Source organism: Chrysemys picta, chromosome 10, assembly GCF_011386835.1.
Source record: "Chrysemys picta bellii isolate R12L10 chromosome 10, ASM1138683v2, whole genome shotgun sequence".
NCBI lineage: Eukaryota > Metazoa > Chordata > Testudines > Emydidae > Chrysemys > Chrysemys picta.
Window position 1 is genome coordinate 58,145,915 of NC_088800.1, and position 23,460 is coordinate 58,169,374.

General features: G+C 47.0%; 1 protein-coding gene across 7 annotated transcripts in view; it reads left to right on the top strand.

The window, feature by feature from the left end:
* Nucleotides 1-23,460, top strand: part of UBN1 (ubinuclein 1) — a 36,791-nt gene that overhangs the window by 4,840 nt on the left and 8,491 nt on the right. For 3 of the 7 annotated variants that reach the window (XM_065558736.1, XM_065558738.1, XM_042861597.2), the window contains exons 4-15: nucleotides 3,213-3,308; nucleotides 3,583-3,717; nucleotides 4,495-4,598; nucleotides 6,986-7,424; nucleotides 12,054-12,124; nucleotides 13,854-13,983; nucleotides 14,210-14,328; nucleotides 14,792-14,920; nucleotides 16,910-17,053; nucleotides 19,262-19,312; nucleotides 20,356-20,398; nucleotides 21,395-22,627. In XM_065558736.1, the coding sequence (XP_065414808.1) occupies nucleotides 3,213-3,308; nucleotides 3,583-3,717; nucleotides 4,495-4,598; nucleotides 6,986-7,424; nucleotides 12,054-12,124; nucleotides 13,854-13,983; nucleotides 14,210-14,328; nucleotides 14,792-14,920; nucleotides 16,910-17,053; nucleotides 19,262-19,312; nucleotides 20,356-20,398; nucleotides 21,395-22,627 (2,694 nt within the window). The remainder of the gene's footprint in view (nucleotides 1-3,212; nucleotides 3,309-3,582; nucleotides 3,718-4,494; nucleotides 4,599-6,985; nucleotides 7,425-12,053; nucleotides 12,125-13,853; nucleotides 13,984-14,209; nucleotides 14,329-14,791; nucleotides 14,921-16,909; nucleotides 17,054-19,261; nucleotides 19,313-20,355; nucleotides 20,399-21,394; nucleotides 22,628-23,460) is intronic. The other 4 variants (XM_065558739.1, XM_065558741.1, XM_065558740.1 and 1 more) reach the window with 2 other exon arrangements.

A 23,460-nucleotide genomic window follows, 5' to 3' on the forward strand; every position in this document is an offset into this window, starting at 1 on the left:
ATGGCATGGTATTTACCCGATACGGTTTTTACCAACTAAAATTATCGTTTTTACTGGCCTGGGAAAAACTAGTTAGTCCCAGTTTAAAGCCTTTTCTATTTTAAAAACAGTTTAGTTAATGACACCACATTACACTTAGTTTGAGTTACATATTCCAGTTGTGGTTACATAAGGAAGTAGATTGAGAGGTTAATTTAGGGTTGTCCAAATATAGAGTAAAACTGCAGTGGGCATAAGTTTAATATATGTAATTGTAATAATGAACAGTGTAAAATCTGTGTACTTCTGGTTTGGTATTTTCTCAAGGAAATTACACATCATGACTCATTTCAGTTTTCAATATTTTATAAAGAAAAGTTGAAAACATTTGATTATATGAAAACGACAATGCAGAGTTGTAGGCTTGAAACATTAAGCCATCAAAAGCGCACAGTTTCACGCTACCAGTCCAGGTCCATTGGGCACAAAGTGTCCTGTAGCAGAAGACCAGCTTTGATAGAGTGGATGGACTGAGCCTATTCCTCAGTTTTGAATGGATGTGTCCAACGCTTGAAAAGATTCATTCTATACTTGCTGAACACTAATGCAATTATTTTTCCCAGTTTCCTGATTTAAACTGGGTTTAAGCCAGGTATTTACCAGCTCCCTGTCCTAAAGTAGTTTTTCTTGGGAAATTGCCAACCCTGGGGAGAGGAGGTAGACACCACAATAACATGGGAAGGAAGAGAGGGAGGAAAAAATGATAGGGAAGCGGGAGAAGGTAAAGAGACACTGAAGACCACACAAGAAAATATACAGCATGATCTGTCCTAAGAAAAGAAGGTTTAACAAAAGCAAGGGCTGCCAGTAAGTAGGGTTGACTAGATAGTGTCATAGTTCAGGGCAACTGCACTTGTGTTTCCCCTCAGTGGTCCAGCAAGGGCACCCATTCTTGGCTTCCAGCACCCCAACCATTTTTTGGATGAGATCCATGTCCCTCTCCCTTCTGACTGGGGTATGTCCAGGCTGCATGTTTCCCTACCCCCACTGTGTTTCCCTGAACTGACAGGTTGACCAGGGACACCAGTTTGCTTTCTTTTCAGAGAAGGTTAATGGGTGTAATTGCTAGTTACAAGGTACCACACAGCACTTCCTATGCAAGCCTATTTATTTGTAAGATAAAAAGCATTACAGAGAAAACATATTAAAAGCAATAAAACAGCCTACCTGCATGCTGATAAGCCAACAGAATTAACCCCAGCCCTAACATGGCTTCTGGCAGGAACAGTCCTTCAAACCCCCATTCAAGGGGGATTCCTTGTGGTGACCAGTTCATCACAACTTCAGGTCAGAACAAACATGTTCATAGCATATTCAGTTCATCCTTTATACACTTCAGGGGTCTTTGATCTGGAGTTCCCAATGCGTCTCATTAGATATCTTCAGAAGGTTGGCTTGGAGGGGAGAATTTACATTCCCCTCATGCCAGGGGGCTTCCTAGGAAATCCACTTCACGCTTTCCAAAAAGACCTTTGAAGTACCTAGTACCTTCCAGTGATTGTATTAATCTTGTTTGTTAAAGCAGTTCCATATAATTTCACAATAGTACGTAAACATTTTAATTTCTAATACAATGTGTTCTAAAGATGTTATACTTAATTCAATAAAGTTTAATTTACTTCATTGAGGTTTATCCAGGATACTGTCAGTCTGTCACAGACAGTACCTGGCAGACATCGCTCAACAAATGTTATTGAGTATAAAATGAATAATATATTCAATTAATAACTTTTGCGGTATCTGATGAGCTCTGTAGTTGATCAAATACCCTTTGAAGAAATGTATTTGATGAATACTGGTAAAATTCCTCAAATAATACACAAACGAGATTGTATTCTGCTGTTCCACCAGCCCTCGTATCAAATTGTATTTTTTTAAATTAGAAATTTGAATGGACAATATGTTAAATTCAATACGTTGCACGATAAACATTACACAGATATTCATAGATCTTAAGGCCAGAATGGATCATAATAACCATCTAGGCTGCAGGTTCCCAAACATTTTTTTGCTGCGTGCACCTCCCACCCCCAGGAGATTCATGTCTCGTGTCCTAAGAAATGGTATTTCCACGGATGCCTGGGGTTTGGGAGCCCATCCTGGCAGGGTGCCCCACTGCTCTCCAGCCTGTAAGCATCCCAGCAGGACACAGACAGTCGGGCTCTGCCCCCACCCTGGGACCGCCCCCAGAATCACTCACAGGCTACAGGGACCTCTGGCCCTGGTGCAATCCCCAGCATGCATGCGCAAGAGTCTGTCTAGGCAGGGAGGAACCACCTCCAAAGGGGGTGCATGCACATTAGCCTCTGTAGAGACGAGTGAGCTGGAATGGGGCCCCTCCTGCCAAGGAAGAGGTCATGCGCCCTTGCTCCTCCTCCCTCCCTTTTTGATCGTCCAGCATGGCCACGACAGCGGGAGCTGGTGACTCAGCTTGTGAGAGGAATTCTTACTTTATCAACAATACTTTGAAGAAACAAAAGTTCCTAACCAGTCAGGTCCTTGCGCTCCTCTCCTCCCCCGATAATCTCCTGGGTCGTGCCCCACAGTTTGAAAACTGATCATCTAGGCTGACCTGCATAAAAAGGCCAGAGAATTTCACTCTGGAATTCCTGTGTCAGACCCTCTAACTCCTGATTGAACTAGAGCAGATCTTTTAGAAAGACACCTTATCTTGGTTTGAAGACCTGATGTGGTGGAGAATCCCATCTTCTTTGGTAACTTGTTCCAATGGTTAATCTGTTCTAAGGGGGTGGCTTTAGGGGCATGGTCTGGGGAAGAGGCGTGACAGTGCAGGGTTTTTGTCACTTTGGGTTGGGCTCGTAGGTGTTGAGTGCCTTTTTAAAGACTGGTACTAAGGTCTCTGTCTGCCTTTCTTATATTGCTGTTTTGCTCATGCCAATGGAGGAGAAATAAATTCAACTCAATGTTACTCTGGTTACATGATCAGAGAGTAGCACCCCTTCCTGTTGGAGGAGGTCTGTACTCATGTGTGTGAGAAGCCTGGGATCCAGCCCCAGCGCTCACTCAGCCAGGTCCCTTCCCAACGACGTGAAGAGTGAAAAGAGGGAGCGCTACCTCTGTCTAGGCTGAGAAGTGCCAGCCTCCTGTGTCAGGACTGGTCCCTGCAATAGACTGAGGAGAGAGGGGGATGTCATCGATCTCTATCATTTCAGGGTGGCAAGAAACGCAGGAAGGACCGTATGCAGGACTTGATTGATATGGGGTATGGGTACGACGAATCTGATTCCTTCATTGATAATTCTGAAGCGGTGAGTAATGAATGAAGGGCTGTAAATTCAGCTGCTTCTAGGGCTGCAGGTGGGCATGTGGGAGAGTTCGTGCAGTGCAGGGAAAGAGCATGCTGGGGCAGTGCAATGACAACTCCAGGGGCATCTGCAGGGTGGGAGAATCCCTAGTTCTCAGACACGCTGTCCCACAAGGAGACTTGTTAGTGGGGAGTGGGAGCGTGCCGTCCCACTGCTATCTAACATGGGAACAGAATAACTTACACCACTAATAGATGGTTCTTTCTTTTGTTCCCAGTACGATGAGCTTGTTCCAGCTTCTCTAACTACAAAATATGGAGGGTTTTACATCAACTCAGGAACACTGCAGTTCCGACAGGCATCTGAATCGGAGGATGACTTTATCAAAGAGAAAAAGAAGAAATCTCCCAAGGTCAGAGATTCTGCCATTAGGGAGTATTTTCTGTCATTAAATTTCGGTGGATAGGTTGGATTTGCTGCAAGGGAAATAATGTTTTGTAACTTTTGGTTGGGTTTCTGGCTGGTTTGGGGGGCTTGGTTATGGAGATATTAGGAGCGTTTAGCCCCAGATCACTGGTTCAAATCCTGTCCTGCTTGGTAGTAACCCAGAGGAAGCTCGTTCTGTGTAGAACGAGTGGGTGGTCTCCATTCATTCCTAGAAGAGAAATGGCACCACAATTATCACCCGTAGGAGGTGGTAAATCTTAGCAGGAACGCTCAGGCCTGAGTGGAAATAGCCTCCTCTCTTGCCCCAGAGATGAGCCCTTCACATTGGTGCTGAGGTATGTTGGGAAGGGAGGCTCTGCTGGGGAAGCTTGTGCTACTGCCCTATGGTACCAGCTGTTTGAAGGGTTTAAACCTCCAGGGCTATCAAACAGGCACATTTCACCAGCACTAAACTGACCTGAATAAAAGGGAGGCGAGAAATTCAGTTGTCTTTCTTCATGTGGTGCTGGGTTTAGCTAGAGGGATCCCAGAAGAGCTAAGATAGTGTGTGCTAGAGCAGACAGTAGCTATGTGCTGTTCTATTTGTACGTGGTATGGGTTAGTATCCAGCGGGGGTTGATTTGAGACATTCAACGGCTGTTAGTGGCGAATCAGAAGTAGTGCTTAAAAGGGCCTCCCAGGGACAAGAGGTCACCGTTGTACAGCCCACCGCCTCTGACTCTGGCTTGTGTTTAATCCCCAGAAGCGGAAGTTGAAAGAAGGAGGTGAAAAGATGAAGAAGAAGAAGAAGGATGACTCCTACGACAAGGAAAAGAAGTCGAAAAAATCCAAGTTTCCCAAAGCGGGGTGAGAGGGAGCCCTATGTATTCATGGGGGTGATGGAAGTTCTGGGTATTAGTCTACTCCCTGCCTCTCCGAGGCCAGATTGCATTTATCTGTACTGCAGTAGTGCCCAAAAGCCCCAGTCAAGTCACTGTGGTGGTGGGGACTGGAAAAGCTCCTACAAAGATGCTTCCCTACCTCAAAGAGTTTACAGTCCAGATGGGCAAAAAGCCAGATGCAGGTTTAGGGGGAAAAGGCCCAGCATCCAAGCAAAGGGGTGGGGGCAGTGAGGGACACCTGGCTTGTTAGCTGTATTTCTTTTCAGTAGTTGTGTTCTCTCTATTCATGATGGGCACAGGGATGGATGAGGGGGAATGGCATGAGGGGGTGAGTGTACAAGAGGAAGGAGGATAACGGATATTGAAATGGGGAGAGCAGGGAGGGAAGGAGCACAGAGTATTAGGCTAGCATGGAGAGAGGTGTTAGGAGGCTGGGGCAAGCGATCAGAGCTGATATGCGAAGCAGCGTGCTGATGCCACCCCTGGGCAGATGTTTGACTCCTTGCGCAAGGCATTTCCAGTTTTGAGTGCTGGCTCTCTTTAGTCTCTCTCCTTTGAAACTGGCTTGTCGTTGTTGGGCTACAAATGTAACCAGTTCCTTTTGTCACTATAAGTGTTCTAATGCTTCCCAACAGCTGCAGTTTTTACTTGCTTTGATTTCTATATCTGCTTTCTTTGCTTTGCTGGTTCTTTCCCCACTCACCGCTCCCCTCTCCGCTCTGCGGCTGGCTCGATGCCCTTTCCCCTTGGCTTCTTCCCCCTTCACTTTAATTATTTTCCTGTGTTTTCTTTTGTGCTGTTTCATTTCTGGCAACATATTGTTCCAGTCCTGTCTCTGTCTTAAAAGCCGTCTGACCTGTCATGTTGAGTGCTTGGAACCTTGAAAGTCAATCAAAAAAGGGAATTTGATGTGGTGTTGCTACTAGAAGGGAAATGTTTAAAAGGCTTCCTTCAAATCAACTTTTCTCATGTTTCAGTCCTTAGTTCTAATGATTTAGGTTTCAATTTGCGCACTTCTACTGCATCCGTTGCTGTGCTATCTGGGTTACATGCACCTGACTAATTAAAAGCATACCTTGATGGAGCAGGAGATTTAAGCTCCACCATACCAGGTCCCATCAGCAAGAGAGGACTTGTGTATGAGCTAGATCTTGCATAGTATTAGGCCCTATCATTGGTATAAGGAGTTCCACATCTGCCCGCACCAAGAATCTCCTGCCCTCCCTGTACCTCTAAGACACAGCTCACAAGAGTTTCCCCTGGAATGCTCATGGTGAGTGGGTCATAGATGGGGAGGTAGGCTCTCAGAGAGCTACACTGTAGTGCATGAAGAATCTTAACATTACGACCGAGACCTCAGAGTGGTGATGGAATCAAATGGGGAGCAAGTGGAGAGCTTAGAGCAGTGTTGTGATGGGCAGTCTCAGCTCTTCCTTGCTGAAGATGGCTGGTGTGCATTGGACCATCCGTCATTTCCAGTGGCCTGTCAGCTGTTTCCTCTGTGATATAGTAACGTGTTTGAGGGTAGTTGCATTAAACATCTTACTCCCCATTTAACTACTGTTCCATGGGAAATATATTCATGAAGTCTGACATGAGAATGATTGGACAAGTATGTACAGGAGATATAGTAGATTGTAAAATGGGAGGTGAACTTGTTATGTGATAGAACTAGAAGGGAGAACATTTAATAGTCAGGTAAATCTAAAAAAAAAATAGTACACCTCTACACCTATATAACGCTGTCCTCGGGAGCCAAAAAATCTTACCGCATTATAGGTGAAACCACGTTATATTGAACTTGATTTGATCCGCTGGAGTGCGCAGCCCCGCCCCCCGGAGCGCTGCTTTACCATGTTATATCCGAATTTGTGTTCTGTCGGGTCGCGTTATATCGGGGTAGAGGTGTATGTTGAACAGGAATATCCCTGGGGTAGCCGTGTTAGTCTGAATCTGTAAAAAGCAACAGAGGGTCCTGTGGCACCTTTGAGACTAACAGAAGTACTGGGAGCATAAGCTTTCGTGGGTAAGAACCTCACTTCTTCAGATGCAAGTAAGGAATATCCCTGAGTCACTATCAGCACTTGGTGCTGTACGAAGTTGTACATTTTCAGTAACACAGCGCTAAATTCCTAGCAATGGACTCTAGAGGCAGTAGCTCCATGTTCTGGGGGAACAAGGGGTAGGGTAGAGCCAGTCCTGGCTAAGTTTCACCTGGGGATCAGCATGTGTGGTTGATGCTCTGAACTGGTACAAAGGTATTTCCTCTCTCCTCCCTTCTTCTTGCGATATTCCTTTCCCTTTATGGGGCTTATTGTCATAAGGATGTTCTTGTTTTTCCCTCGCTTACAGCTTCACAGCACTGAATGCCAGTAAGGAGAAGAAGAAGAAGAAATATTCTGGTGCTCTGAGTGTCAAAGAGATGCTGAAGAAATTCCAGAAGGAGAAGGAAGCTCAGAAGAAGAGAGATGAGGAGCAGAAGATGGTGACACCCTCACCAGCAGAAGCTCCAACCCCGCGGGAAGTGGAGACTATGTCTGATCCTTTGCTATCTCTCTTTGGCCATGCCAGTGAAAGTGACTTGCTTCAGGCTGCCACTGCTATGGACTCCCTGACCGATCTAGACCTGGAGCATCTCTTCAACGAATCTCCAGAAGGGAGTCCTTTCCATGACATGGAAGATGGGAGTGACCCTCTTGGGACGGGCTTGGAACAGGAGTTCAAACAGCCACCTTCCCTCCCAGACGGAGTACCAGCCACACTGGAGAAACGTATCAAAGAACTGACTCAGGTATTGCAGCTAGGTTAGGCATGGGGTATACTGGCAAGTAGGTGGTGAATGGATTGTGTAGCTGATAGAGGAGGACAAGCCTCTTTTGTTTCATACACAGGTGGGTCTGCAGCTCCACCAGGTGGTGGGTCTCTTTCTGAAGTAGGATTGGATTGGCTTCACTTCACATAGTTCCCCCCACTTACGGAAGTGAGGGACTGTGTGTAGAGCCAGGTGTAAGTCCAGGTAGGGGTCACCCCAGCTTTTGCTGCACTTCTGCTGCACTCAGTGCTTTGAGATGGTATTAAAATGCTGCTTAGCTGAAGCATACTACGTTCAGTAGCTGGTAAGCATAACCTTTATCCTTGTCTTGGAGAGAGAGAGAGACTTGATGATCTAATAAGTCAGTTTCATCTCTAATTTCCATGACTGACTTAACCTGAGTGGGCTTATAATAGGAGGCAGTGAAGCTGGAAGCCAAGTTACAGGATAATAACCTTTAAGTCCGGTGGTGGTGAGAAAAGTGGCACTACATTCAGCCTCCTGTACACTAAAACACGCAGATGCCAGCAATAAGTTTTAGCTTCTCTTGACATCTTGTAACATTGTAGAATCCATAGATCCAGGAATGAGGATTCATTAGCATTGTTAACTCAGCTCCAGTTACAGAATCTTCACCTTGAGATGCACAGAGATGGATGCCTCAGTTAAGGCTTAACTATATCTTAACACACATCAGCCATGTCTCTCTTATTGGCAGAGAGGTCTGAGCTGGAAAGACAGAACCCAGCTTGACTTTCAGATCCCACTGTTGTGGCACTGACCATTGGGGGAAAAGGGAGAGAGTACTTGTAATTCTAGAAGACTGTGATATGGAGATTTTGAGAGGCAGTAAACACTGAGCCCCTTGAGAATACTTTAGGGAATTGCATTTTAAAAATCATTTGATATTTCTCTCAGCTAATGTAAGAGCTGTCATGTCATTTGTTTATGGACATGTAGTTATGGTGACATTTCTGTTCTGCTACTAACATTTAAATTTAGACTTCAGGTCCTAACTTCTGCTCTTATCCTAATGTAGAACAATGGGACAGTCACCATCTTAGAGAATGTGCTCTTACATGTCTGTTGAGGTAGTTCCTCTCCATTAGCATGTCCCCCTTAGAAACCTGAACTCGGTAGTGGTGGTGAGCTGTCAGCACTGAGGCATCACAGGATAGAAAGTTCAGCAAGGTGTTGCCATGACATGAAACTTTTCATGGATGTAGCCATTTGTTGCTCTTGCTGTTAATGGATAACAGCTGGAACAGATGTCCCTGGAGTGTGTTAGCTAGTGGTGAGTAATACAGTGGCTCCCTTGACACAGAGTTAATTATTACACTACTGCGAGGTTGTGTGATGGTCAGTTACTGTGTGGTTACGGGGGAACATTTCACAGTGTCGTAGAAAAGCAGGGTCGCTGCTGGGATATGTTTCTAGGGGGCAAGAAACAGTTGCACTTTCAAACTTGCGTTTCTTAAGCCCCCTTGGTCAGTCTGGATTCTGGAGAACAGACCTTGTTAGCAGTTGAAGGTGGACAAAGGCCACACTTCTGGATGCACACACCCTAAAAGAGGCCAGTTTTCTGCCCATATCAGCAGCTGGGAGCATCCCTCTGTCTAAATGAAGCTTTCAGACATTCTTCTCTTCTTTTCACTCCTTTGAGTTTTTGGTTTTAACCCTCTTCTCCCTGGTAGGATTTTCATAGTGTGGCCTCTCTTTAGAAAAGAATTTTTGTTTTTCGTCTGTGTGGTGGTGTCTATTGGCCATCTGTCTGCTGCTGCTATCAGAGATGGGAATCATGTAGGAATGTAGGACCTCTCCTCGCTCATTCAACCCTTACCAGCCTGGAGCTTGAATCATCAGTGTAAGGGATTTCAAAGCCATCTCCCCTTGTTAGGACTGGCTAACTGTGTGTGTGTAAGTCCTGGTTAACCCCAGCCCCTGCTTTCTTGTATACTTCCACTCAGAAGCACAGAAATGGTACTAGGCGGCCTCAGTCACAACCTATAATTTCTTGCTATCCCTCCTCCAGTTGTTTGAATTATTTTTACCATTGTTTCACATTCTTATTGCTCTGATTTTTTAGGTGGGTTTTTGTGTGCAATTTTTGTTACTCAGGGAACTTCCTGTACAGGATTCCTTGGCTGGAACTAAGCCTTTTGTATGTGTTGACCTAGCACATTTGGTTGGTCCTCTGTCTTCTGCTAGGAAGTCCTATTGCCTAGTGTCCAGACTGGCCTCGTAGGGACTAAGAGAAACCAAATTAGGGGTAAGTAAGAGGCCCCTCTCCTTCCCAGAGGCAGTCCTTGTCTCATGCTGCATATGCTACCCAAACTGCAAGTGCAGGTCTGACTGCTGCAGCATGAAATAAAGGATGGTGCCCTGGAGCCGTCTTGTGCCGAGGTGCAAGGAGAAGCTCCTTTTTTCCAGGGGAAGGCCACTGTTGAAACATACCAGGTACAAGGGAGGGCGAGTGCTTCTCTCAATTTCACAGGTGCATTGAAGTGAGAACTATCATTGGCTGTTGAGCTGGAGGGTTTTCTGGGGCAGGGTTGGGAGGGGGGACAGCCTTGAGAAGTGAGGGCAGGACTCCTTATATTGTCTGCTTCTGGGTTGATGGGATCATATTTACAATCCAGCCATCTTGCCCTTTCTCCAGCCCCACATTTGTGAATTCACACTGTGCCTCATTGAGCCTTGACGGTGGGGAGGGACTCCTCTGTCGCTAGGTGTTTCTGTTGACATTATTAGGCTTACACACAGGAAGCGACAAAGAGTCCTGTGGCACCTTATAGACTAACAGACATATTGGAGCATAAGCTTTCGTGGGTGAATACCCACTTGGTCAGATGCAACTGACGAAGTGGGTATTCACCCGCGAAAGCTTATGCTCCTATACGTCTGTTAGTCTATAAGGTGCCACAGGACTCTTTGTCGCTTTTTACAGATCCAGACTAACACAGCTACCCCTCTGATACCTGACACAAAAGGAAGGCAAGCTGGGAGCTGCTGAGAAGCTGTCAAGAAATGAGAGAGCACGTAGGGCCTGAGTCTCTTCTTTCCTCACCCGAGAAATTGTACAATTGTTTAGAGTAAAATAAACGAGAATTGTTAAAACTAGAGCTGGACCAGATCTGTGGGATGATAGTCCATCTCCTGGGTGATGCAAGGGATCTTGTCTCCAAACAGGCAGGCCAGTGGGTTGAACTCCCCAGACCTCCTGCTCACCAGTAAGAAACTAGAACTGGGCAGGAAGTAGATTTTCCATTTTGCAGGAAATTTTTTTGATTTTCTAAAATATTGTTCCATTCCAAAACAGAACAAAAACAAATAATTTTGAAATTTCCCATGTAACAAAATTCTGGGGGGGAAAAATTGTTTTGACGCAATTGAAAGATTTCATTCTAATAGAATGTAAAATAAAACAATTGAAATGAACAGTCAGTTTGAAACGGAAAATCCAAGTGTTGCGTTCCAAAGAGGTTGAAATGGAATATTTTGAGCTTATCGAAACCACCTTTTTTTTCCAAATATGTTCTACATTAAATTTTGTCAGAATCAACACATTCTCATGAAACATTTTGCTTTTCTCTGAATGACTGGTTGAAGTCTCTGAGAGGAAATGCTAGAGTGCCCCTGTTTTTCCTGGATGGTTATTTAATTATAGACTGTCTGCATTGGGTGTGCGGAGTTGTGTGACAAGAACACAACAGATCTGGGGCTTATGCAGCAGAGGAAGTGGTGCCTTACCTGCACATCGTACGGGCTTGCATTGCTTTCAGTGCTGGTGGGCGCTGCCTAGTCAGAGCGTGTCTCCTCTTGTACCCTGGGGCCTCCACCTGGGTTTGTTAATGGGCAGTATTGGTTCCATTTCTCCTCAGTTTCTATAACCCTACCCTGCTGGCAGGCCCCTGTGCGTTGGCAGACCTCTTCCAGTGCATCCATTCAAATGAAGGCAGTGGCTGGGTGGCCGGAAAGGCAGGGCTGCACTGGAGTAGTGATCTTTTCAGATGTTCCTTGGACTGCTGCCCAGCACACTAGTACTCTGCTCTGGCGCACCTCTCAGGAGATCCACCTGCTTTCGTTGTAGGGGTGAGCGTAGGCAGTGCTGTAGACGCAGGTCAGAGCAAGAGGGTGAGAACACCCCCTTCCCAAGGCAGAGGCCCGGGGCAACTTGGGGGGAAGCAGAGCATATCTGACATTGGTGTGGTTTACTTGGAGTATATTCCAGTGAAATAGAGCAAAACTAAGCCTCCATGTGAAGCTAGCGATTGCATCCCAATTGTGAATGTCCCCGTGTAGAGTTAATGACGAAGCTTCAACTAGAGGGGTCCTGTGCAACTGCTAATTGGCTGGGGTTTTGGGGCAGTCCTTCCAGTTCCTGACAAGTGGGACAAGATCCAAGCTCATTCAGGGAAGTGCATGCCATGCATAGTAGGTGTTACTTCCACTTGGAGTCATGGTACGTAACGGATGCAGAGTCTCCCTGGGATGAAGTTGCTAGTAGAGTTTTATTACCGTATCCCTGAGGCTGCTTTGAAAAACATTACTTGTGACTCTTTGTATCTGTCTGTGAGCTAACAGCTCGTATTGTTTACTGTGAACCAGGCTGCCAGAGCTGCAGAAGGAGAAGGCAAACAGAGGTTCTTCACTCAGGATATCAATAACATCATACTGGAGTAAGTACCCTCATCTCTTACCTGCCATTATTGTAGAGGAAGGGGACACAACTCTGGGGAAGGGAGAAAGTTACATAGAACATACTCTGTTGGTAAATCTAGGGGGAGGAGATCTCCTGGCTCTAGGGTTGAGGAGCATGGGTGGGGAGCTGCCCTGTGTAAGCTCCTCCTAGATGAGTTGGGACTAACCCTGATGTACTCCATAATTGGCCTTAAATTAGAGTATACCAAATATTGGGGGGGGGAGGCAGGGGGAATTAAGAGGTGTGTCCAGTCATCCTGTTTCCATCTCCAGCTGGTGTTTGAGATAAACTGTTGAAATCTGCTGTCCTTGGTCAATTGAATCAAATCCTGATTCTATAACTGGAAATAAAGTGGCCTCTTCTAATTACAATAGCCTTTTTCCATGAGGGCTCTTAGTGGTCATACTCCTTGCCATCCAATCCATAACGGTATAGGGAGTGTCCCCTGGTTAGAAATGGAGCTGGAGCTGCTGGGTTCAATTCCTGGCTATGCCACTGGTTTGCTCCGTGACCTGGAGCAATTCCCTTAACCACCCTGAATATTAGGTTTACCCATCTGTAAAGTGGAGAGAATACCTACATGCCTTATCCAGCGTAATTTTCTCAAAGTGCTTTGAGAGCCTTGGCTGAAGGGTGAAATGTGAAAAGTACTGTATATGCTCGTTCATAAACTGAATTTTTTTAGTAAAAAAGGGAAGCACCAGAGAAGGGGGTCGGCTTATGAACGGGTATAGAGAGGGAGAGGTGGGACACAGCCCCTCCCCCCAACAGAGGGAGCAAGGAGAGGCAGCAAAACCAGAAGGGAAGAGGCAGGGCCAGAGTGTCTCCACTTCTGGCCACGCTGCTCTCCCGCAAGCCTCCAAAGCAGCTGCAGCTCTGGGGCTGGCAGGCTGCAGCCGTGCCACTTGGCCCTGCACCCCAGAGCAGGCTGTGGCCGCGCCACCCGGGCACTGGAGCATGCTGCGGCCATGCCACCTGACCCGGCCCCCCCGCTGGAACACGCTGCGGCCATGCTGCCCAGTCTGGCCCGCCGGAGCAGGCTGCAGCTGCGCTGCCCAGCATTCCGGAGCAGCTCCAGCCAGGCCAGAGACATCCTCCCCTGGCCCTCCCCAGATAAGGTGGGAAGGGATAGGATGGGGAGAGTGTAGAGGTCCTGGGCTAGGGGTGGGGTCATGTTAGGGGTGGTCACAGGGGTTACTCGCCTGACCCCCAGCTTCTCCCTCCCCCCCCCCCCCCCAAAATTTCCCCACCTGTGCCAGGACACTTTGTTTACTTCGATTTACCTCTGTGGGCAGTTCGGCTTATAAACAAACCGGCTTATGATCAAGTATATGCGGTATGTTATCTCTGGTTTAGGCTGCAGTGTTTCTGTTGTGATCTGCTTTGACTAGGCTACTATGCTCCTTGGGGAATATCTTTTTTGTTTCATTGCCTAAAGCTTCCCTGGTCATCATGGTCCTGACTGCCTTGAAGGACGTATGGAAGAAATGAGACTCTTGACCTATATTGGCTGTAATATGCTTGTTATGTGCTCCATTATGATGGTGGTGTGCATGAATTGAGTGGAAAAGCCTAGACTCTGTGATTCCTGGAGTCAGCTCACCACATCCCTAGTATTATACGACTTTCTTTGTCAGAATATTTGTGTTACTTTGAGGAAACCATGTTGAAGTCACAGTCAATGGTCTGTCTATCCTATTCCTCAGCATAGAGCTGCAGACCCGTGAGCTGAATAGCCAGATCCGATCCGGGGTGTATGCTCACCTGGCCTCCTTCCTTCCTTGCAGCAAAGATACACTGGTCAAGCGTGCCCGCAGGCTTTATCTTTATGAACAGGTGGGTGAACTTAGAAGCACCGCAATATCCTTTAATTTGCATTTGACCGTGCTCTGGAGATCAGGAATTTTCTTCTTTATATGAAGCACTATTGTCCTCTGCTGAGCATATAGTAGTCACCATATCTAGTGGTACAGTTACAGCACCGCTATTGTCTCTGAACTATGGGATCTCTTGAATGGAAAGTTCTGGGTGACACCTCACTGTGTCCTGTCGCTCTCTTCAGGGTGGCCGTCTGAAGGAGCCTCTCCAGAAGCTAAAGGAAGCAATTGGACGGGCGATGCCAGAGCAGATGGCTAAATATCAGGAGGAGTGTCAAGCGCATACCCAGGCCAAGTTTGCTAAGTAAGCTTTTCCTTTTCTTCTCATTATCCGTCTGCATCTCTTCTCAGCAGGTTCTCTCCACCTGCAGGTTGCTCTTGTGGCCTTTCACTTCTTTTCAGTCTTTTGATTGTGTGTTTAAGCTCAGATGGAGAATTGCTGAAGGGCACAAGCTGTGTCCTTGCCCCTTGTGCAGTGGTCTTGCTGTAGCATCCCTGTTAGAGTACCAGAGGTTAGGGGATTCTGCTGTAGCAGCACCAGATGCTTCAGAGGAAGGTGTGAGAAACCGCCTAATATCTAGTTGTTAGAGATTGTTTTAAAATCTGAAGCATGAGGATTAATATCTCTTCCATAGCTTATGTTAGCATTTTATAACTCCGGATGTTCTTGTTGTCCTTGTCCATGCCCAGTCCTTTTCTGAATCATGCAACATTGTGACATCTGTGGCAGTGAGTTCCACAGTTTACTGATTCCATTCTCTTCTCAGGATGCTGGAAGAGGAAAAGGACAAGGAGCAGAGAGACCGGGTTTGCTCTGATGAGGAGGATGATGAAGAGAAGGGAGGGAAGCGGATCATGGGACCTCGGAAGAAATTTCAGTGGAACGATGAAATCAGGTTTGGACAGACTGAGTCTTTGAATCTTTTCCATTCCAGACCCGTAAGCTTGATGGAGTTGGGAGTACACAGTGTGACTTTGTTTTATCTCTGGCTTTGAGTGTGTCTGACCCTAAATAATGAATCCATTCAGAGTCTGCTCAGAGGCTTGGTGTTGCAATCTTTGAGGAGGCCAATGCAACATTTGTTAGTCTCAGATCCTGTGTGTGTTCTAAAATGCTCCCGCTTCCAGGCATGGTGCTGGCTCTGCAGGAGACAGTAAGGGGCTTCAATGGGTAGATGCCAAGATAGTGGCTAGATGAGAGGTTAGATATTTGATAGTAGGGAGCCTTTCTGGGAAAGAAGGAGCTATGCTGAGGACAGGAGGTCCTACAGACTCTAAAGTAACCAGATTGCTGGTAATTCTAACTGGTTAGAATCCCAGGTGCTGCATTCTTGAGTCTGGCAAAGATGATTATGGGTAGGGTGGCATGGTTGAAGGGGAAAATTATAAAGGGCAAAGAGAAAACTGATCAACCCCTCCTTGTCTCTTTGTTCCATAACAAGGGCACAACATTAGATTAAGGGCTGGTTCCTTTAGAACATAAAGGAAACTTCACTTCACACAGCATCTAGTTACCTTCTAGAACAAACTGCTGCAGTTGGCTAGCAAGACAAACAGGCTTAATTTCATGGCCATTAATAACAGCTGAAGTTATGGCAGTGGGTAACCACATCTTCTGTCTCAGGGTATTAAGTTGTAGGAGCTGGGAAGTATCTACCCACTCTGCCCAGTTGGCTGGGTGCATTACTGTGGAGGTGTCGCTCTTCTTTGAAGGATCACTGCTTGGGAACTTCTGGGCTTGGGATCCTCGATCTGTTCCATAGTCTGACCCAGAATGGCAAATCCTAATGTGGGGAGACTGATAAAATATGCACTCAGCTCTGGTTAGAAGTAACGGAAGAGGAGAAGGACCTAGGGGTCCTTGTAGACCGCAGGATGACTATGAGTCGACAGTGTGACGTGGCGGTGAAAAAAGCCAATGCTGTCTTGGGATGCATTAGGCGAGGTATATCTAGTAGGGATAAGGAGGTCCTGCTTCCGTTGTACAAGGCGCTGGTGAGACCTCATTTGGAGTACTGTGTGCAGTTCTGGTCTCCCATGTTTAAAAAAGATGAACTCAAACTGGAACGGGTGCAGAGAAGGGCCACTAGGATGATCAGAGGAATGGAAAACCTGTCGTATGAAAGGAGACTAGAGGAGCTTGGGTTGTTTAGTCTGACCAAGCGAAGGCTGAGGGGGGATATGATTCCTATCTTTAAATATATTAGAGGGATTAATACAAGGGAGGGAGATGAATTATTCCAGCTTAGTACTAACGTGGATACGAGAACGAATGGATATAAACTGGCCGTGGGGAAGTTTAGGCTTGAAATTAGACGAAGGTTTCTGACCGTTAGAGGGGTGAAATATTGGAACGGCCTTCCGAGGGAAACGGTGGGGGCGAGGGACTTGTCTGGCTTTAAGATTAAGTTAGATAAGTTTATGGAGGGAATGGTTTAATGGTAAAACATAGTTGTCAAGGAAAACCAAGCAATGGTAGGTAAATAGCATAATGGCTAAAAGGGGTCAGGATGGAGACTCTTGCCTATATGCTCGGGGTCTTACTGATCGCCATATTTGGGGTCGGGAAGGAATTTTCCTCCAGGGCAGATTGGCTGAGCCTCTGGAGGTTTTTCGCCTTCCTCCGCAGCATGGGGCAGGGATCTCTAGCAGGAGGGTCTCTGCCGATTGAGGTCACTAATAACAGGATTGGGGACTTCAGCAGCAGAGTCCAGGGAAGGGGCGGGGATGGTTTTATGGCCTGCAGCGTGCAGGGGGTCAGACCAGATGATCATAATGGTCCCTTCTGACCTTAAAGTCTATGAGTCTATGAGCTCTGGGTAATTGAGTGCACTCTGGGGGAAATTGTTGTGGGTAACCTGGTCTGAAGTCTGCCCATCCCTCAGGGAGCTGCTTTGCCACGTGGTGAAGATTAAACTGGACGGCTACGAGCTGGAGAAGAACAAGGCTCAGTCTCTGGAGGATTACGTGAAGACTTTTCTAGACGCAGAGGTCAAACCCCTCTGGCCGAAGGGCTGGATGCAGTCCAGGTGAGTCAGAGTGAGGCTGTTAATACTTCACGCTCTGTTGTTCCTTATCTCAGAGGATCTTGCAGCATGTCAGACATGAGTGAGGTCTCATGTCTCAGTAGTGTCCCCATCTCCCAGAAGGGAAGAAGCATCAGAATGGTTAAGTGACTCGCCCGAGGTGTGTCAGTGATTCTGTCCCATAAATGGGAATTGAACCTGAGCTCTTCACTTATTAGCTAGGCTGTTTCTCCTCCTTACACATTCCACTGAGGAAGCCAGCACATGAGTGGGAAGTGGAGTCACTTTGGCACCACTGTCGGCTGTTGTCTTGCTTGTTTTGCTCAGTAGCTTAAAAGAAGGGCAGTGGTAAACCTCTAATATGGGGATTCTTCATCCCTTTGTCTGAAGTGAGTTGGTCTGAAGGGGAAAAGTAGGTCCCAGCTTTTTATAACCATCATGTGAACCATCAGTGATGGGTCTGACTGGACACCTGCATGCCTAGTTACTGCAGTTGTACACAGAAAGGAGGTTCACAAATGTGTGGACATTTGTAACGTGCCATTCAGAGAATGTGAGCTGGGAAGTGGGATTGGAAAATGGGTAAGGAGGATTCCGGAGCTTAGAAGGACACTGCTGGATTTGGACACACAACTTGAGGTTTGTAAAACATCAGCTTTTATGTGAGAGTAATAGAAATAGTTCCACTGCTGTGTTCTGAATTCCAAATAAACAAACAGAAAACAATGAACATTTCAATATATAAACAAGCATTTCCTGCACTTAGGAGTAAGGTATCCATTGCAATTTACAACTAAGTGCATGAGAATTTAGATGTGAAATTGACTAGACAGTGACTATGAACAAAAATTGCTTTTCCTGGTTGCCTTCCAAATGCTTAAGCAAAATTCTCTGCTCCTCAGAGCTCACAGGCTAAGGGCAGACAAGCAGGCAGGGGAGAAGCAATGGGAACATTAGGCAAACTGTATACAGTTTATATCCAAGACAACTCAATTCACTGTACCCAAGAAGGCAGAACTTGGTTAGGCTGCTGGTGTGCTGAGACCTCTGCTTATCATGCGAGCCAATATTGTCTCTTGTTTCCTTGTATTCCCCAGTTTGTCAGCATCCACCCGTTGTCTCCTGTTTAATGTACTTAGAGGGTAAGCCCATTGGGGCAAGGGACTGGCTTTTGCTTCTGTGTTTGTACAGCACCTAGTACAGCACCAGTCCTAAGTGCTATGAAAATACAAATGATGATGATCTTGAAGAGGAGCTTCCATATGGACAGAGTAGAGATTTTGTGGATGAGTTCAGAGACGTGGTGGTGCATGCCCAGTGTCTTTTAGGGTCTGAGCTGAGAGAGCGGCAGTTAGTGAAAGTAAGCTGGCTTTTTTTAAGTTTGTTTTAACAACCAAATACATTTAATAACAGAGGAGCAGACATATTAAAAACATAAACCCTGACTGCATGTTTGTAAGCTTTTTACCCAAACATCTAGAGCAGTGGCTTGCAACCTTTCCTGATTACTGTACTCTTTTCAGGAGTCTGATTTGTCTTGTGTACCCCCACATTACACCTCACTTAAAAACTACTTGCTTACAAAATCAGACATAAAAATACAAGTGTCCCAGCACACTATTACTGAAAAATTGGTTACATTCTCATTTTTACCATATCATTATAAAATAAATCAATGGGAATATAAATATTGTGTATAGTATATAGAGCAGTACAAACAAGTCATTGTATGAAATTTTAGTTTGTACTGATTTCGCTAGTGATTTTTATGTAGACTGTTGTAAAACTAGGCAAGTATCTAGATGAGTTGATGTACCCCCTGGAAGACCTCTGTGTACCCCTGGTTGAGAACCACTGGCCTAGAGAAGCAGCTGCCATTATCCTTCTGTTAATTGAACTGGTGTTGGTATTGCCACACCTGTTTGTTTAGCCAATATGAGTAGCAGAGGGCTTGCTGTGAAGTTTTGTAATAATTAATAGACTTGGAGCCTGTGGAGAGAGTAGCCCCCACCCCACCCCAGAGAAGGATTTGAATGGGGAGATTTTGTTGCAGTAGGAGAGGGGCTTCCTGAAAAGAGTTTCCTGCCTCTGGCAGTTTGGCTCACCTCAGCATGCATCATGGTACAATAGAGCTCCATTTTCTCCTGTGATCCCTGTCATTCTAGTGAGCAGGGCTGGATAGAACTGCTCACTGTTCTCTCTGCTTTTCAGGACTCTGTTCAAGGAGAGCAGGCGTGTGCATGGACACCTGACATCAATCCTGTGAGTATCTTGCAGCACTTGCCCTCCTCCTTGGTTATTGTTGTACAGTGTGAGATTGGTTGCTAGCAAATAAAGTTCTCCCCATTCGTTCCTTGCCCCTACGTGAGGCCTCCAGTCTTGCTTGTTCAGCTCTCTCCAGATGCAGCTTGGCTTTGCATGAGTGGAGAGTGTCTCTGGGAAGTAGCGTAGTTATTGTTTGCATATGACTTCACCTCCAACAATAGATTCGCTGGCATGTGTTCACCTTGAGATTCCCCCAGATAAGAACTCTAACCTGGGCTGGGCTTTCCTAGAATTTAGTCATTCAACAGAAAGGGCCACCTGTATGCTCTATCCTTGGAGGGAGCATGGATACAGCTTGTGCTTGGTTCCATCAGTATGCAGATGGCACGCTGCTCTAGTGGTCTTCATTAAATATGGACCTTTACTTATTGCCTGGCTGAAGGAGGGTCTGGGATAAGCATGGTAGCTAGGCTCATTGCAGGCGAGAAGGAGGGATACCAGTTTGCCAGGAGAACCATGTGGAGTTCAGCTGAGATGGTGCCTGCCCTAGTGACTGAGAGGAACCTTACTGACAGAGTTTATCTGAGGATGCTTCTGGATCCTTGATTTCTCCTGGCATCCCAGGTAGCATTTGTGGCTGGCTTGAGCACAAATGATTGTGGCAGTTTCTCTCTGCGGCCTCTTATTATAGTTATCTGACCTTTGTGACTTCTGGAATGCATTATTGCAGTGCACTTAGTTCAACACTGAAGCGATAGCTGGTTCAGGACATGCAGGCCAATTGCTTTCAGTGACCAGTGCTCCATCAACACTTTTGCATCCTCCCCCACCTTCCTTGTGTTCCTGGTTGGAAGTCAGGACTTTCTAGAGCAATAGCAAACCTTATGTGGTTTGAATCTTAGCAACCTAAGAAGCAGCCTCTCCTCCTGTGAATCTCAGTGGAGATCAGTTGGTGCGCTCCCACTAACAGCCCCCAGTGCACTCCTTAATTGGATTGTTCTCCAGGGAAGTTCATATGTCTTTTGTCTCTCTCCAAACAGGGCGAAGAAGAAAGTTATGGCTCCTCCAAAAGTGAAGGTGAAAGTGAGTTTTGTTGTCTCCCTGCCTCTTAGTGACTGTACTTGCCCGTCTTAGGATGGGGAGGGACAATGTTGCTTATGATGTGCGCTGAGCTGTCCCCATATCAGGTTGTTATATCAGAGAGGGAGATGCTTCTTAGTCTCCACAGGTCAGATGCTGTCTGAGAATGTATGGGGTGCAGGTAAACTCCAGCTGGTTCCAGGGCATTTGGATACGAACATGATTGTATACGAAGCAGAGATGTAGCAAGCTCTGCAAAGGCTACATTACTAGAACAGGTGTAAAAGATCTTGCTTTAGAACCACCATGGAACACAGATATACAAACTCACTAAGTTTCCCCTGTAACGCTCTTCTCTGAGGAAGTGAAGTATTCAGCAGTGCTCATAGCATGAGAGGAATTGAGTATGTTTGTTTAGCTGAAACAGGGCAAAGCCTCTACCATCCATCTAGATTCCCCCGAGTCTGTAGGCCCCCAAAGTCTGTAGACTTGTCTTACATTTTAACAGGACTTCTCAATTCCTTGTCTCCACTGAAATCCACCAGTCATCAAATCTCTTGCCAGTAGTTATCTCTGTCTATACTTAGAATAGGAGATACCAGCAGTAATGGCAAAGGCAGTTTCTTTACCCCACGAGAGGCTCCTCAATGGGGTATTTCCAACCTTGCTGAGCGCAGAAAGGAACTGGAAATAAAGTCTATTCTGGCAAAAGTTCCCTTCTAGCTTTGTCTGGTGTCTGCGTGGGGTGGTTGTTCTCTGGGTTGGTGCTCACATGGGTAGTTTGCAGCAGGGCTATGTGAGTAACTTGAACATATTGTGCAAGTGAAAAAAAGAGCAGCCAGCTGCAGCACTGTACAGCTGCAATTGTTGCTCACGGGATCGGCGGGCAAGGCAAGTTCCTGAGCTGTGCCTTCTCCAACTTCTCCACCTGACTGAATGGAATAGGCAGCCTGCAAAGCTGACTAGCCGGGTGTCTCACTCCTTGTAATTTTCTTGCAGGAATCCTCCAGTAAGCCAGATAAGAAGACGCTGGTTTCTGTTCCACTGATCCACTCAAGTGGCCCGGTTTCTCTGCCTCCTGAGCCACAGGGAGTGGCCATTGGCATCAGCTCCCAGACCAGAGAGCTCTTGTGTCTCAGCGTTGCCCAAGCATCTAGCAGCACTACCACCCTTGCTGCCTTTAGCATGGACGACTCCCTGGATGAGGACTTAATTCGTAACCCAACCTCTTCCCTGGAAGCAGTGTCCAAGGAATTGGCTGTGCTTAACAGCCGAGCCTGTGGGAGCCCTGATTTCACTCTCCCTGGACCCCCAAAGCCTCCTTCAGAGAAGATCACGAGTCTTGCAACTTCAGAGGAGAAGCGGAACTTTCCTAAGTCCAGCTCTTCTCCTACCCCACCCCCTGCTGGCTCTCTACAATCACCTCTCAATTTCCTGGCCGAACAGGCCCTGGCTTTGGGCCAGTCCTCTCAAGACAAAAAGGCAGAGAGTTCTGGTTACAAAGAGCTGCCCTGCCAAGTGTCCCCCAGTAAAATCCTCCCCGATGCGCACCAGTCCAAACAGAAGCACCACAGCCTGCAGCGAACGAGTCACGGGCCCCAGACGTCCACCCCCTTGCCAGTTGCCCAAGTGAAAGTCTTTCACTCGAGCAGCCAGCAGCAGAAAAGCTTCACGTCCCCAGCTCCGTTTGTCAAACTGCAGAGCCCCAAGTCTGTCTCCCCTGTGCCCCCGCGTTCCCTCCTCCAGCCGGTCAAGCCATCGACCAAAGCTCAGGGCTTCCATTCCTCGGTCTCATCTGCAGGCAGCACACCAGCTTCTAGCAGCTCCCACAAGAGCCCTGGCTCCTCAACAGCATCTCTAAACTACACAGGGAAGCACTCCACCAGCTCCAGCTCTTCAGGGCAGTCCTACAAATCTCCCTTCATTTCCAGCTCCCTCTCCAAGCATGGGGCTTCTTCCAGCAGCTCCACGTCAGCAGTGTCTGCACACCAGAGCTCCTCGGGGGGCTTGCTGTCGGGTGTACAGACTCCCTCCCCAGGGCAGGCTTCCAGCCGGTCCTCCCCAAGCTCCATGGTCAAAAAAACCCCAGTCTCCCAGAAGCTGACTCTAGTAGCACCACCTGGTGGTCCAAATGGAGATTCTGGTGGAGGGACCCAGGGGGTAGCCAAGTTACTAACCTCCTCCATAAAGCCAGCTGTGGTTAGTAGCACCACATCTTCTACCTCTGTGCCGGTAAGTGTGTTGCTGGGACAGCCCAACCTAATGTCATTGTGTCGAGCAATGTCTTGCTAAGATCTGCCTTAAAGTGAAAGCTTCAAAAGAATTTCAGTTGTTTCTTGAAGTTATTTATTTGTGTTACTGTAGCATCTAGGAATCCTTGTTATGGACCCCATTGTGCTAGACCGGGGTCTCAAACACACGGCCCATGGGCCGCATGCAGCCTGCGGAGTTATTTGCTCCTGACCAGCAAGCTCCTCATCTCTCCCCCCCCCCCCCCGAGTTATTTCCTGCGGCCGCCAAGCTCCCCTCTCCCTCCCAGCACGCTGCGGCTCCGCTCCTCTGCCTACCTCGAGGTGCTTCCCGCACAAACAGCTGTTTGGCGGCGCTTAGCGCTTTCGGGGAGGAGCGGGGACGTGGCACGCTCAGGGGAGGAAGTGGAGAAGAGGGGGGGCCAGAGTGGGGATTTGGGGAAAGGGGTGGGGATGAGGCGGGGCCTCATGGAAGGGGTGGGGTGGGGCGGGGAAGGCTTTTGTATCTTTATATGAAAAGGTGTCAGTGATGTGGCCCTCAGGCCAATGTACTAATCCTCAGGTGGCCCTCGTGGTGATTTGAGATCCCTGTGCTAGATGCTGTACAGACACTGAACAAAGACAGTCCTGCCCCAAGCTGTCTGTTTAGATTCAGGACAGTGTGTACTTAGATTCCATGGTCGTGGGATTTGCTGCAGAATCCACCCTTTGCCACAAATTTGGTGCTCCAGAATCCAAGCTTTCATTTTTATTTAAAAAGAACGGAAGTTTTTAGCCCATTATGGGTTATGAAGAAAACCTTCTGAACTGTGACTT